Source organism: Mesocricetus auratus, unplaced genomic scaffold (genome assembly GCF_017639785.1).
Source record: "Mesocricetus auratus isolate SY011 unplaced genomic scaffold, BCM_Maur_2.0 Super-Scaffold_100006, whole genome shotgun sequence".
In the NCBI taxonomy this organism is placed as follows: Eukaryota; Metazoa; Chordata; class Mammalia; order Rodentia; family Cricetidae; genus Mesocricetus; species Mesocricetus auratus.
In genome coordinates, this window is record NW_024429190.1 from 86,340,040 (window position 1) to 86,354,196 (window position 14,157).

Genomic DNA, 14,157 nt, shown 5'->3' on the forward strand with positions numbered 1-14,157 from the left:
AGGGTGTTGCAGAAAGCGAGTGACCTTGAAGCTGCTTTAGATCTTGTTGGATTGCATGCACGAGGCAGAAGGCCTGAAGAGAAGAGACAGCCATCTCTGCTGGGGCTCAGAGTCAGACAGCCACACTTATGTGACTGCTCCCCAGATCGCTTGAAGGAAGGAAGCAACAGTTACAAAGATAAAAAGTTCTCAAAATCTAGCTAAATATTTTTTTAACTGAAAACTTTTTATATGTCCTCAATAGAAGTTCAGCTTTGTTATTCAGTAAGTTACCAACATGTCAAGTAACACCAGGGTTATTTATCTGTGGCATGCAGAGAATTGGCTCTTTGGAGGTATCTTACATTATCCCCACATTCAGCTTCCTCTTTCCAATACACTAGATAGTGGAGAATCAGGAGGCTCTCTCTGTGGCTCAAGGTCACAACAGAAAGGACACAGGGAAGAGAATTCTCCTATGTCTTAAACCACTGGATCCCTGGCTATCCATTTTGAGGACTCTCCCGTGGCAGACATCATGTGCACCTATAAGGGAAGAATTGGTTTATATTTTAAGCCAATTATGTTTTATGATGAAAAAGTGGCTTTCATCGACTATTACATCGTTGATTATTCTTGTACAGATTCTGTGTGGCCTAGTAAACCAGCTAACAGAGTTGGGACCAGTTGAAGGAGCATCTCAGTGTTGGGACATGCCTGTGGAATGTGTAAATGCCAAAGACCAGGACTCTCCTACAAACGCCACTATGCTGAAACTAGTTCTTTGTGTTTCCGACACACTGTAGAAGTCAGAGCAATAGCTTTCAAAGCATTACTTGGCACGAAATGCACCCATAGTCCCAAGGTCCCCAGACATAGATCATCCATGGCCCCCGCAGACACGAAACAGAAAGAGATCCAAGATGCAGCTCTCATTTCCCTGAGGACAGCAAAGGAGCCTTCTGGCTTTGGGCAATAATGGCAGTTTCCATGATCCGGGGGACTTTCCAGGCCGGTATGACTTGGACAGCAGTGTTGTGAACGTATAAAGCCGCTGTTTCAGATCTGGATACACGGAGAAGAGCCAACATCATCTGACAGTTGTTTCACCATAAAAATCTCTCCTAGACCCAGCTCTTCTCCCAGTTGCTGACCTCCAGCAGGTCTCTCCAATACGCATGACTCGGAGAAGTGCATTTTACACCCTCTAGCCCACTTTTCTCCAGTAGAACGTTTTTTTAAGCAGAGGAAGCAACAGTTTTCATAGAATCAAAGCTGAGAGGGCAACTGAAGATTTTGTTTCTCTTTATTGGAATATTTAGTTTTTGAAGCCACCACTTTGTGTCTTAATTAACACTGCAGGAAACCCTAGGGCAGTAGATGGACTGTTCTGGAGCCTCAGAAAACAAGTTGAGAAGTAGACTTGACCACTTGTTTTCTTGCATTTTGACACTAGTACCAGGCGGCAGACACCCTAGAAGATGGCCACCTTGCCTCTATTGACAGGGGTGATGACAAGCTTCACACAAACACCTTCACCTTGTACACTGATTCGTACTGCTTTTCAAATAAAACAAAATCAATCCAAACAAAAATGCCCCAGGAGACAGTGCTGGCCACAGAACCGGTGGCAGAAGCCTGGGCAGGATGCTGCTAGCGGAGGAATGGAATCTTTTCAGTGTGAACAAGGCTCTAATAAAGGCAGGCCTGCCAGACCCCAGCTTTCCTCTTTGCCACAGACAATGCTAGCATTGTGTTCACAGGAGGAGCACACACACGCAGCTCCTCTCTAGGCCTGATCCAAGGGCAGGATCTAGAGCCCACAGAAGAAACGCTTGCCCATTCCAGAGTTGCTAATCCACACAGCATGTTCCGTCTTCTTTCTGGGGTGGGAAAATAATGAACAAATGCCACAGCTGCCAAATGACATAGCTCACAAGAGCACAGGGCATACTCTAGCCCCCAGAGTTTTGTCTGGAGGTGCTCAATGAGAAAAAGACATCTAGAAGGGTGTGTGATTTCCATTATGTGATCATTCTGCTGGCCTAGCATGGCTCTTATCTTTAATCAAGGATATAGGCTTTTACCATAATATGAAAACAGAAAGTAACTATGTCATCTGGTGTCCTGCTACCAACACTAGAGGAAACCGTGGTCTCTGTGTCCTGACGAGAGCCATCTGAAAATCTCCACAGTTTGTCCTCTAAGAGCTCTGGAGTTATGCCATCTAGGTGTGGTTTTCACCTCCTAGGCTTAGAATCTAACTCCTCATAAAGCTTCAACTCTACTGAGTGAGGTTTTTCCTGGCCATCAGAATGGTGAAGCGTTACACTAGATGTATGAGATGTTTGGAGTTGCCAGCGTTGAGAACATAGTTTAAAGAGTTTCAGGGAAAAGGTTAAGGGCAGAAATCTATGCAAGTAGGATTCCATAGTAGACATTTTAGAAGAGCTCCAGGTAAGTCAAGTCACACATGGCAAAACATGGTCTAATCAGCTTACAGTTTCCTCATCTATAACTTAGAGGAGGAAAAACACTCATTCTGCTACTTGTGCAAAATTATACACAGTGAGCAAATCAAAAGACCCATGCTAGAAACCATTAGCTCTGGTGATAGCCATTCATTCTTTTCCATAGTAAGAGGTCTGAATCTGTATACACTAAACTACCGCTCTCAGCCTCCTTTGTAGCTCCTTGGGTCATGTGACCAGCTCTAGTCAATGATGTGTGCTTTTTCTAGTCCAGTGGTTAATAAGCAAATTCCTGCCTCGTCTCTCCCAACCATCCTGGTGGTTGGAATTTTGCAATTCTGGTGGACCAACTCAGGTCAATATCAACACTGGGCCTGAATTTCTAGTCAATGTGTGAGAGTTCTCCAATCAGGAACACATACGTACTTCAGACTGTTATGGGGCATAGGGAAATTCTTTGGAGTGCTTTTTTTTGTCAGTTAAGCCAAGTGAATTTCATTCTACTCAGGAGTTTGCTGAAGCACAAGCTATGAAAAATGTAAGGCAGGCTTTTTGTTTCTGCTCTATATGGTGGGACAGGGGCAACCCTGAACAGGGAAGAGGGATTCTCATCCCTGTCCCAGAGGAGCGGGCTGACAGTAGGGGATAGCACTAAAGGAAGACCGTCCCAGAGGCTCAGCCTCTTATACTTCCATACGAGTCCTTGAGGGATGAGGAAGGAGAATGCACAGGAGTCAGCAAAATGGCCGGAATGAAAAGGACCAGAAGACTCAGCTTCCAAAAGTGACAGAGCATCACCTACAAGGCTAAGGACCTTACTTAACCTGAAAACACTTTCTATTCTGACTACTGCTCTTTGAAGCAAAGCTCAAAAAGTATATTGTCATTTCTGAGAAAAACAACATTCTTCAAAAGATTTTTTTATTTATGTGTAGGTGTGTATGTGTATTGTAGAATATTATTTTAAGACACGTTACATTTGTTTTGCTGTGGAGCATTTGTTGAATGATGCAAAGATGTATTGCATTCTTTTATGTTGCATTTGTTTAACTCTGTGAAGCTGTGTTACTTTGCCTGCCTAAAACACCTGGTTAGTCTCATAAAGAGCTGAATGGCCAATAGCAAGGCAGGAGAAAGGATAGGCAGGACTGGCAGGCAAAGAAAATGAATAGAAGGAGAACGAGAGAGAAAAGAGATGGAGGAACAAGAAGGAGAAGGAGAGAGGAAATCAGGGGCCAGCCATACACAGCAAGAGTAAGAGTGAAAGTAATATTACAGAAGTAAAGAAAGGAAAAATCCCAGAGGCAAAAGGTAGATGGGATAATTAAGTTAAGAAAAACTGGCTAGAAAGAATCCAAGCTAAGGCTAGGCATTCATAAGTAGTAATAAGCCTCTGGGTGTATTTATTTGGGACCTAGATGGTAGGTCCTCCAAAAGAGCCAAAAGAGTCTAAGAGAAAAAAAACAAAAACAAAACAAAAAGACAAAAAAACAAAGAGACCAGAAGAGGGTGTCAGTTCCCTTAGAGCTAGAGTTACAGACAGTTGTAAGCCAGCTGACATGGATCCTAGGGATCCAACCCTGGTCATCTGCAAGGGCAGCAAGTGCGCCTCACTGCTGAGCCATCTCTCCAGCCCCCAAATGCAATTTCCAGGGTTTCTTGAGTAGTTGATGTGATCTACCTGAAACACAAAGCCACTGTGCCTTCTACATCATGTTCTGCAGGAATTCTGAAAAGCAACTGATTTTGTCGACAGCCAACTTCGTTTAAATCAGAAAATCAAGTACTGATTTTTGGTAATTAAAAAAATAAACGGATCCTGGTCTTCCTGCACCAGATTTTTAAGACAACACTGGGTGGTTCAGAGGGACAGGATAAGAACACACACTGGGGATTTTCCTCTACTGGTGACAAAGGCAGGCATTTTTATCAGTCATCAAAGATCATTCTTAAGTTTGTTTATTTATCATACAGCAATGACAGGGACCTGGCTATTTTCAATAACAAAGTAAACATTTGAAGCACTGGTCTCAAACCTTAAACCATTCAAAAACCGAAAAGCCCTTTAAGACCACTCAATCGATTTATCTTCACGAACACGAAAAAGAAGTGCAGAGTTGCAGTTTAATTTAGAGCCCCCCGTCCCCGTTCCTGTTTATTAATATGCCAGAAAAGGAGAGGGGTGAAGAAAAGACAGATTTTCCTGCTTTTACAACCCAAGATAATTTCTCAGATCAGAGACATTTGACCAGCCCTAGACAGGGAGAGCTGTCCCTTTCTGTCACTACTGCCGGAGAACCAAGGCTGTCGCTCCTAGTGTCCAGTGTCCCTGGATCTGAAGGCAGTCTCTATGCTAAGATGTCTCTTTCTGCACCGAGAGTCCAGAGTGCTTTTAAGTACATCATAACAGTTTCTAATTCTTAAGGGGATGTTTTTAAAAACAATGTCAGAGAAGATATGTCTTGTGGTGATGGCTTAGGTCTCTGATATGGAAGGAAGAACTTCCTATGAAAATTAGTTGGATTTTGGCCACTAAAATCTCTTAGAATGTTTATAAACTTTTCTAAAAGTTTGTGTGAATGTATCAAGCACCCTATATAATTAGGTTCAATTTGTCATCTAACTAGATAAACTTATAAAGGCAGGCTTCCTGACCCAGCATAGCACATAGACTATTCTTGGGGATCTGTACCAAAGCAAACCCATACACGTAAGTAACCGTCAGTGTGATGAACTCTAAAAATACCCTTGAAAAAGAATTTAGTGTTTATCAGTGCCATTTAAGAACACAGTTCTGAAGACCATGTCAGCACAACACACATGTCTGCACAACCCACACGTAAGTACTTGACCCAGGCTCCCAATGATACACACACATCCATATCCTGAGTGCAAACTTCCTGTGACTGAGTGTTCTGCCAGGAACACCCAGATGAGGGAAGGTAAAGGGAAGTAAATGAGAGAAGGGACAGAATCAGCTTGGAGGGACTGCGGGCGTGGCTGTGAGGTCTAAAGGCTTACAGGTGGCCTTAAATGGAGGCCACCCCTGCAACTTTAGGACTCTTGGTGGAAAAGATACCACTGAGGCTTCTGGGGGAAGCTGGCTTATGTATGGGGAGCCATTTGGTACACCCAACTAGGAGAAATGGAGGGAGAACACAGGACAGAACGGCTTTGGGTGCCAAGACTACATGGGCATATACCTGTGTCTGCCTCCTTAGCTGCTGCTGCTGCTGCTGCTGCTGCTTCTTCTTCTTCTTCTTCTTCTTCTTCTTCTTCTTCTTCTTCTTCTTCTTCTTCTTCTTCTTCTTCTTCTTCTTCTTCTTCTTCTTCTTCTTCTTCTTCTTCTTCTTCTTCTTCTTCTTCTTCTTCTTCTTCTTCTTCTCCTTCTCCTTCTTCTCCTTCTTCTCCTTCTCCTCCTTCTCCTCCTTCTCCTCCTCCTCCTCCTCCTCCTTCTCCTCCTCCTCCCTCTCCCCCTCCCCATCCCTCTCCTTCTCTTTCTCCCTCTCCCTCTCCCTCTTCCTCTCCCTCTCTTTCTCCTCCTCCCTCCTCCTCCTCTTCCTTTTTCTTCTTTTAATTTTTCTTGAGACAGGGTCTTACTCTGTATCCTTGGCTGGCTTGGAACTTTGTGTGGCCCAGGCTGGCCCCTGATTCATGGTGATCCTCCTGCCTCAGCTTACTGACTACTGATATTCTAGGTGTGCCACTATGCTTGGGTATTTTCTTTTCTAAAAATTGTCACCATGTTAGGAAATGTTTATTTTTTTTACATAAATTGCCCAGGGAGTGGGGGTCTGGAGCACGACACACTACTGCCACCTACTTTCTTGTCTATGGTGCATCTGAAGCAGTGGTGGGACACGGCAGGATTTCCTCCCCAACTCTGACAAAGACCAGCTGTGAACCCTTAGCTTCCCAGCTTCCTCATCTGTGAAGTGTGCAAAGCTGCTGTGGGTCCAAATGGGCTATTGGAACAAAGGCCTAGACAGGGACAGTTTTCTGCTACCTGCACAACTGTATCCTTGGGCATACAGGACTGGTCACTATGTCACTATAGTCCCTGAAATGGGTCAGAAAAGAGTATTTAAGTATGAATAATTAGTCCCATCATCAGAAGAGACTTGCTCAGGAAGTTAGAGAAGACAGAAGGCAACATAAAGGTTCATGCCAGCATAGCTGTCTTTTCCTTGTGCAAGGTGGCCTTGCCAGCTCTTCACCCATTGGATTTAGGCTTAGTTAAGCAAGCGGTTAGATTAAAAGCACACTAGTAACCAGTCTCAGGATAGGTTGAAAAGCCAGGGAAGCAGTTCAGCACTAGAGTGCTTGTGTATCACTACAAAAGTAAATGTGGGATATTCCTTTACACTGTGTGAATATATGTCACTGTGGTTGCTTTAGTAAAGAAGCTGCCTGGCCTATAGCTAGGCAGGGATAAGGTTAGGCTGGAGAACCAGACTAAGAAGATACTGGAAAGAAGAAGGGCGGAGTCAGGGGAGACACCATGAGACACAGACGGGAAGTACTTACATGAGGTAAGCGAGCCTCAGGGCCACACATACATGAATAGAAATGGGTTAGTTTAACTTCTAAGAGCTAGCTAAAATCAAGCCTAAGCTTTTGGCTAAGCATTTACAGTTACTATTAAGTCTCTGTGTGGTTATTTGAGGAGCAGCTGGCAGGACAGAGCTGATCAGTGGTCAGCCTACAGTAAAAATAAATTAAGAAAAGCATTTGCATATCTACGGTTGCCTTATCTCCAGTTAAAACTCACCCACCACGAGCAACACAGCTAAGTCTAATGGGCAGTGCAACATGGTGACAGGAAAAGTGACAAATCCCAGCAGTGTCACGTGAGCAAGACCACCTTCGAATAGCTGATCTTAGCTTGGCCATCAGAGTAAGACCCTCCCAGAGCTGCACCAGTAATAACTGCCCAGTAAGGCACAAAGTGTAAGTAGAGATCATGTACATGCAGCTGACCACGCTCCAAGGCGTGGTCACGGGTACATGGGAGGATTGAGGGACAAGAGATGAGAGAGGAGTGGGCACTCTCTCTCTTGAATCCTGTTCTCCTTTTGGAGACCATAGAATGCTGACCCGGCTTTTCATGTAAGTGATTGCTCTCTCTAAATAAATATCTAGACCCCCTCCCCAATATTACTGGCATGGATCTGTTCCATTTTCAACAAAGCATTAGGGTCATTCAGTGGGAAACACAGATATGGCAGCATTTGATATGTGTTCTCAAGACCTTTCCAACCCGACTGCTAGGTGACGTTGCTTGATTTTTATAAACAATGTGGTTGGTGCAGTATCATCCATCTCCATTCTATGGCACATCTTACTGTGGCTGGCCAGAGGAGCAGAACTGAGTCATTCTGACAGAGGACATACATCTTCAAAGCCTAAAATAACCGCCATATGCTCTCTACCAGAGCAATTTACCACCCCTGGTCTACAGCCACCCAGGTGGCCTCAGACTGGGTCTTTGCCGGAGTTTTCAGGAAATAGGCAGTGTTTATTTTCATATAAAGGAATGAGGAGATGCTGAGAAAGCATTGTCAGTGGAGTGCTAACGTTGGAACTGAAGTCACCTCACTGTGTGTAGTAGCTCTAGTCAAGCTAAAGAGAAAATGGGCAGGAGCTAAACAAGTCTGGGGCTTGGTAGGTGCCAGGTCCTCTACAGTAGGCTGAGCACACTTGAAGGGCGTGTAATGCTTCGCTGGTGTCAGGCACTATCCCATAATACATGGTGTGTGCCTGGGAATTGAGTGTGCAATAATGCTTAGTAGATACCGGGTACTATTCAATATGTATACACGGGAGGTAGGTGTGTGGGGTGCATGCGAGGTCCTATTCCACATGCTGAGTACACAGTGTATAGTGTGATACCAGGTCCTAGGTACTACTCCACATGTTGTGTGCATGGGAACGGATCTCATGGTCCTAGAAGATTTCATATCTTTATAGGATGGAAAATTTTGATTGTTAGTTGTGATTAGATTAAGAACATCTATGGCATTGATGAAGCATGTGTTTGGGTGCATTCTCCATAGTAATTCCAGAGAGGGTTCGCCTAGGGAGAATCCCTGCCTGGAAAGTGCAGCTCCATGTGTTCGGGATCTGGACTCATGTGCTGGGAATCCAGACTCGTCATATAGAGAAAGAAGAAAGGCAATTGAGTGACAGCATGCCCCTTTCTCTGCTAACTGATCTGCTGAGATATGAGCAAACAGCTTCCTGCCACCACACAAAGATGTGCTGTCTCCTTAAATGGCAGAGAAACCTCTCTGCCTTTAAAGGCAGAAAAACCTCTAAAGTTATTTTATCAGGTTTTTAGTCACAGCGACTAAAAAAATAACTAATGCATTCCATTTTCCAGTTGTCAAAACAGCGGGAAATATAACATACATGTTTGACCAATATCATCAAGCTGGAAGTAGCATATCTGGAATTTGATTCCTCAAATTCACCCTGTAGACTATACTCTCAGAAAGCTAATAATGGAAGCATAATACATTACTCAGGCCAAAAAATGTGCATAAATCATATATATGTAATATATATGTTAGATAAAACACAGGGTATCACCAGGCACCCATAGCTGGCCTCAAACTCATGATCCTCCTGCTTCAGCTTCCTACATGCTGAGTCTAGGAGTCATAAGCGCCTCTGAATTGTCATTTTGTTTATAGTATTCTTTTATGATTTTATATGGCCAAACCTTTGACTAACCACACTTTCACATTTTGTTCTCTTTGTGTCTTGGAAAACATGTCATTCAATTGGAAGTCCCCTAAAGGGGACATCCCAAGGGTGTGTCTAGTGGCTTTGTTGTCCTGGTGATGTTGTGTCAACATAGCAGTCACTGACTGTCCCCAGAGGTGAGCCACACCCATTCATTAAGTTCTGACCATCATCATATGTCTGCTGTGGTGGTTAAAACTGCCACCTGGTCCCATGGAAGATGGAGGATGTTCCCCCCCCTCCCCATAATGGTAAGGTCATCATGGCCATGACAGGCAGAGGCCACTACCAGCACTGCTTCTATTCATTTATTTATTTTGAAGCAGGCAGAGTCTCAAGCATCTCAATCTGAACTTGAACTTGCTAAGTAGTCAAGGGTAACTTTGACTTTGATCCTCCTGCCTCTACCTCCACATGCTAAGTTTGAACAGTGCGAGAGATGAAATCCAGGGCTTCACTGGTATTAGGATTGCATGTCGCTAGCTGAGCCACATGCCTACCCTTCGTTACTTCTTGAGAAGACACTCTGGATTCTGTTTGGGACTCCTACTTCACAGCAGAGACTCCCTACTTGGAATAGTGACCCTTCTTCTCCAGAGAGGAGCTAGACAAACCAGGGGTCAATAGAGTCTTCCCTGATACATATATATGACTCCCTGTAAACCTCTAATTAAACAGAGGCATGTCATAGGAGATGTTGAGACGAGTCCATTACCTGACTATCAATATAGATTTAACAGCATATGCTGATACTGGCTAGCTGTATCAAAAGCTTTAGAAGAGAAAGGAAGGGTGAGGGGCATCTTGTCAGTTAGTAAAAATGCTTGTCTCACATGAACAAGGCCCTAGGCTCGATTCCTAGTAGCCACCCCACACATACCATGCTCACACACCCTACCAAGTATATAAAGCACCCGACATACCGTCTATTGTTACTAACTTATCCATAGGTATACCAAAGACTACAAAGTAATATTTATAAAAGATACAAATCAGAAATACCTTATTATATAATAGGGGTCGATTAGGTAATTTATAATGTAACTACCAGCAATTATGTTAACTGTATCATCACAGAATTTATGTAGTTGTGTAAATTTTGACCATAAAATATAATTAGATATAAAAAGCCATTTTTAATTGCCTATGCATTATAACACCTTATTTTTGTAAAATCAAAATCTATAAATTCACATAAACATTGAATTTTAACAGAATTTTCTATGGGGAAGGACCATGCTGCTTTTTGTCTTTCAGACACTGACTGTATTGGTGTTTTTAAATAACCAATAAGAGTGTATTTTATACTTAGACATTTTATTTCTCTTTTCTAGGAACATTACTGTTTTACCTTCTCATTGTTTTCATTTCTCTCGATTTCTACCCTATTTCGTCAGTCAGCTCAAATGAGAGTAAGTTTTCCCCTACCATCAGGAGAAAGGCAGCCCATGCCCAGCCACCCCTGTACCCAGTGTTCAACTCCACACACACCGGGAGCTCCGTGACTTGGTCTAGATCATGGTCTGGTGAAAGGGTTTCCTATCCTGAGACTCTGGGCCTCTTACCCAGTTTATGGAGCTTATTTATGTTGGGGTTTTTCCTAAAGAGAGTCAGAATCCCACAGTAAAGCAGGAGGTCAGAGAACTAGCCGAGCAGTAGCGATGGGAAGGGTTTGTGCTGCAGGGACAGAGAAACTGCTTACTCTGCAGTTGGGCGTCTGCCTGAGGGAGGACAAGTCTGGTGCTGTCCTTCCTGGTCACCATGCAAACAGGAAGCTGCCACACTTTCTTTAGATTTCTGGGCTTGAGATAATGGAAAATTGTTTGGAAATCAAGAAGCATATTTTTGAAGATGGGGTAGCTAGTGTCTATAATCCCGGCACTCAGGAGATGGAGGCATCTTGGATTGCTGTGAGTTACAAGCTATGCTAGGCTATATAGTGAGACTCTGTCTCAATAAATACTTAAGTACATAAATTAAAAGCATCTTTTCATTTGCCTTCCAAATGAACATTAGAAACTGATTTGTTTTCATATTATAGAACAAGTGGACAAAATGTACCAACATTCCAAATGAAGCCTTCTCTAATGTTGGGGCATATTTTAGTTTATCCAGCTACAGGTGAGCACTAGAGATCAGAACCATGAATATAAGTGTTTTAGCCAGTGCCAGCCTCCACCATGACAGAGACAGAAGGAAAGAGAGTTCCTTTCACATTTGTTCATTCTGTGTCATTAAGCACTCTCCCTGGGAGGACTGGAGAGGAGAGTAGGGCCTATACTGCTCCTAATCACAGGAGACAAACTACAAGCCAACAGCCCACAACCCCACAGCCACTTCTTGAGTCAGCTACTTGGAGCTGCTGGCGTCAAGGGTGTTCTGACCTGTTGATACGAGGCTGACCCCTGACTGGTTTGGCTACCAGCGCGCTGCTCTGGACACCTTGTATTTCTTTCACAGAAGTGTGAGCTAAGGAGAGGGTGGTGATGTCATGAAGACATCAAGCTGTCATTGACACGCTACACAACACTACCTGACCAACATGTACAGAAACCGTTCATGTATAAGCCCGATGCCGCAGAGCCTGGAGAGTGACCCAGCCCCCAACCATCTAGGTGAATTGTTCAGTCTACATGTGGAACACCAGACCTGAAGAGCCAGATAGAGAGAACTAGATAGCAGCCATATCTAGGGAAGGGCTGGCCCAAGACAGTGTGGTTCCTTGGCAACATTTCTATGGATAAGTCGCATCTGCCTGTGAGTCACTTTTGGTTTCTTCCTTAAGATCACAAGGACCCCGTTTGCTCAGTTATGCCTCTTGGACTTGATAATGGTTATCTAACATGATTTAAAGCAGACGTCTTCTGTCTGACACACGTTCAGCCCCCAGTGTGCTGTGGGCAGGCGCTTTAATCCAACTCTGCTGAATTTACAATGCATCTACAGTAGCAAGTCTGTACAAGCTGAAAATCAAAGTGTAATTCAAAGGCCACAGGGCTGAGGAGGCAGCCAGGAGATAAATCCCAATTTCAACCTTGGCTCGCTGCAAGTTGTTTCAGTGGACTGTCAGTCATATTTAAAAATAAAATAGAACTACAAAGACACCAGATGGCATGTCCCAAGAGAAAGAGGGACATGTCGCTTAGGACTCCTTCAAAAGGTTCTTAGCAAGAGAGGATTTGGCGGAGGGGGGGGGGTGCATTTTAAAGGCCCGGGACTGTTTGGCCTCGGTCACTCATTTACAGACATTTCTGAACTTTAAACAGAAGAAATGCACGCAGGTGACAGAAACGCTGAGATGCAGCCAAACTCCAGGGGTAGCCGGAGTTGATGCTTCAGCTGTCAAACAGCTCGTTTCTGGAGTGGGGGAGATCGCATTTAAGAGCTAAGGGGAAATGGGGAGGTGAGGCATTGGGGGTACTCACCTTGCAGCCCTCACAGGCACTGACGCCATAGTGGTACCCTGATGACTTGTCCTGGCAGACGAAGCAGGGCTTGTACACCCGAGGAGGAGGAAGCGGAGATGGTGGGCTTGGGACAAGCTCTTCAGAACTGGTACTCTGTGTCTCAATTGCTAAGGTAGACAGAGAGGGAGGGAGACAAGAGAAAGCACACTTCAGTTCCTTCAGGTTTTCCCCAGGCAATTCCAACATCTCTGCTCCAAGCTCAAACAATAACCCCCGTAGCAGGATTAAGCCCACAGAAGCAGTTGTTGTAGTTACCACCCCCAAGTGGTGATGCTGGGTGTCCCCTGCAAAGCAACCTCACATGTATCAAAATTGAAGTTCACGGGCACCATGAGGGCGATGGATCCCAAGTTACCCACGAGAAACAGAAATTCAACACAGGTCCCTCAGGCAGAGCCTTGTCCAAGACCAGCAGGGAGCGGGTGGAGGCAAAGTCCAAAGTCAGCCCTTTGGACAAGCCCTGGATCTCTCCTCTGTTTCCCCTGGCTTTCTTTTATCTAGCTGTGGGTGTATTGTCTGGTGCTATTGCTCACTCAACCAATATTTATTTATTTATTATTTACTACAACAAAGTAAATGTTGAAACCCAGCGTTGTGGGTATATGTAGCTGAGCTTTTGCGACAATGGATACAAATCCTGATTTTGGGAAGCCCTGCACTGTTTGGAGCTGGCCCTGGCCATGCAGCACCAACCACCCCAAGCTTAGAAAGCATAGCGTCTGGCCGGTGTAAGCAAAAGGTACATTTTGATAAAGTTCCAGGTCAGGGTTGGAGATGGAGTAGGTCACACTTAGCTTACTTCTAACTCATGTACATCTGTATTCTGGAGATTTACTTACTTTAGGAAAGGGGACCACTATTCTAGGCCAGACAGCCTCAAACTCCAAACTCTTCTGCCATTGCTTCCCGGATGCTACGGCCTAGACATATGGTACCATGCCTGGCTTTTTATTTCAGACTGTAAGTCACATGATCTCTATTTTCATTATTCGGCCTCTCAGACTCCACTGAGACAGACATTTATAGAGCTTGGACCAGAATGTTCTTCCACCAAGGTGAGAGCAGGAACCTTTACTCACTGCAGGCAAACAGAGCCCATAAGATACCAGGGGCACAACTGAAAGGAGTCGGATGGTGTTCCAGAGTCGTCCCGTCTCCAAATCACTTCACAGGACACAGCATTTCCAAGACTGTCCCTAGTTGTTGCACTCTTCATAATCATGCTAGCGAGGGGCTTCCCAAGTTCCTCTGCTTGCTGAGCCTGCTGCTAACCCATGCTGTCCCTGTGGGGGTCTCCACACTGGGCACAGTGTTCTCAGCTGCAGAAGCCTCCTCCTCAGCCTCCCGAGTCTACACTCTCCACCCTTGCACTGGTGCAAGCAAGATAATTACTCAAAGGTTAAAATTAACCTGTCATCTGCCTACAGGGAGCCTCCAACAGTCATGAACGAGGTCAGAGTCCTTGCCATGCTCTGCGGGGCTTTTCACGACAT

At 44.5% G+C, this 14,157-nt stretch overlaps 1 protein-coding gene across 5 annotated transcripts in view; it reads right to left on the reverse strand.

Annotated features, from left to right (window-relative positions):
- Rarb (retinoic acid receptor beta) overlaps nt 1-14,157 on the reverse strand; it is a 336,441-nt gene that overhangs the window by 98,700 nt on the left and 223,584 nt on the right. For all 5 annotated transcript variants that reach the window (XM_021233505.2, XM_021233504.2, XM_021233506.2 and 2 more), the window contains 1 exon segment: nt 12,623-12,771. In XM_021233505.2, the coding sequence (XP_021089164.1) occupies nt 12,623-12,771 (149 nt within the window).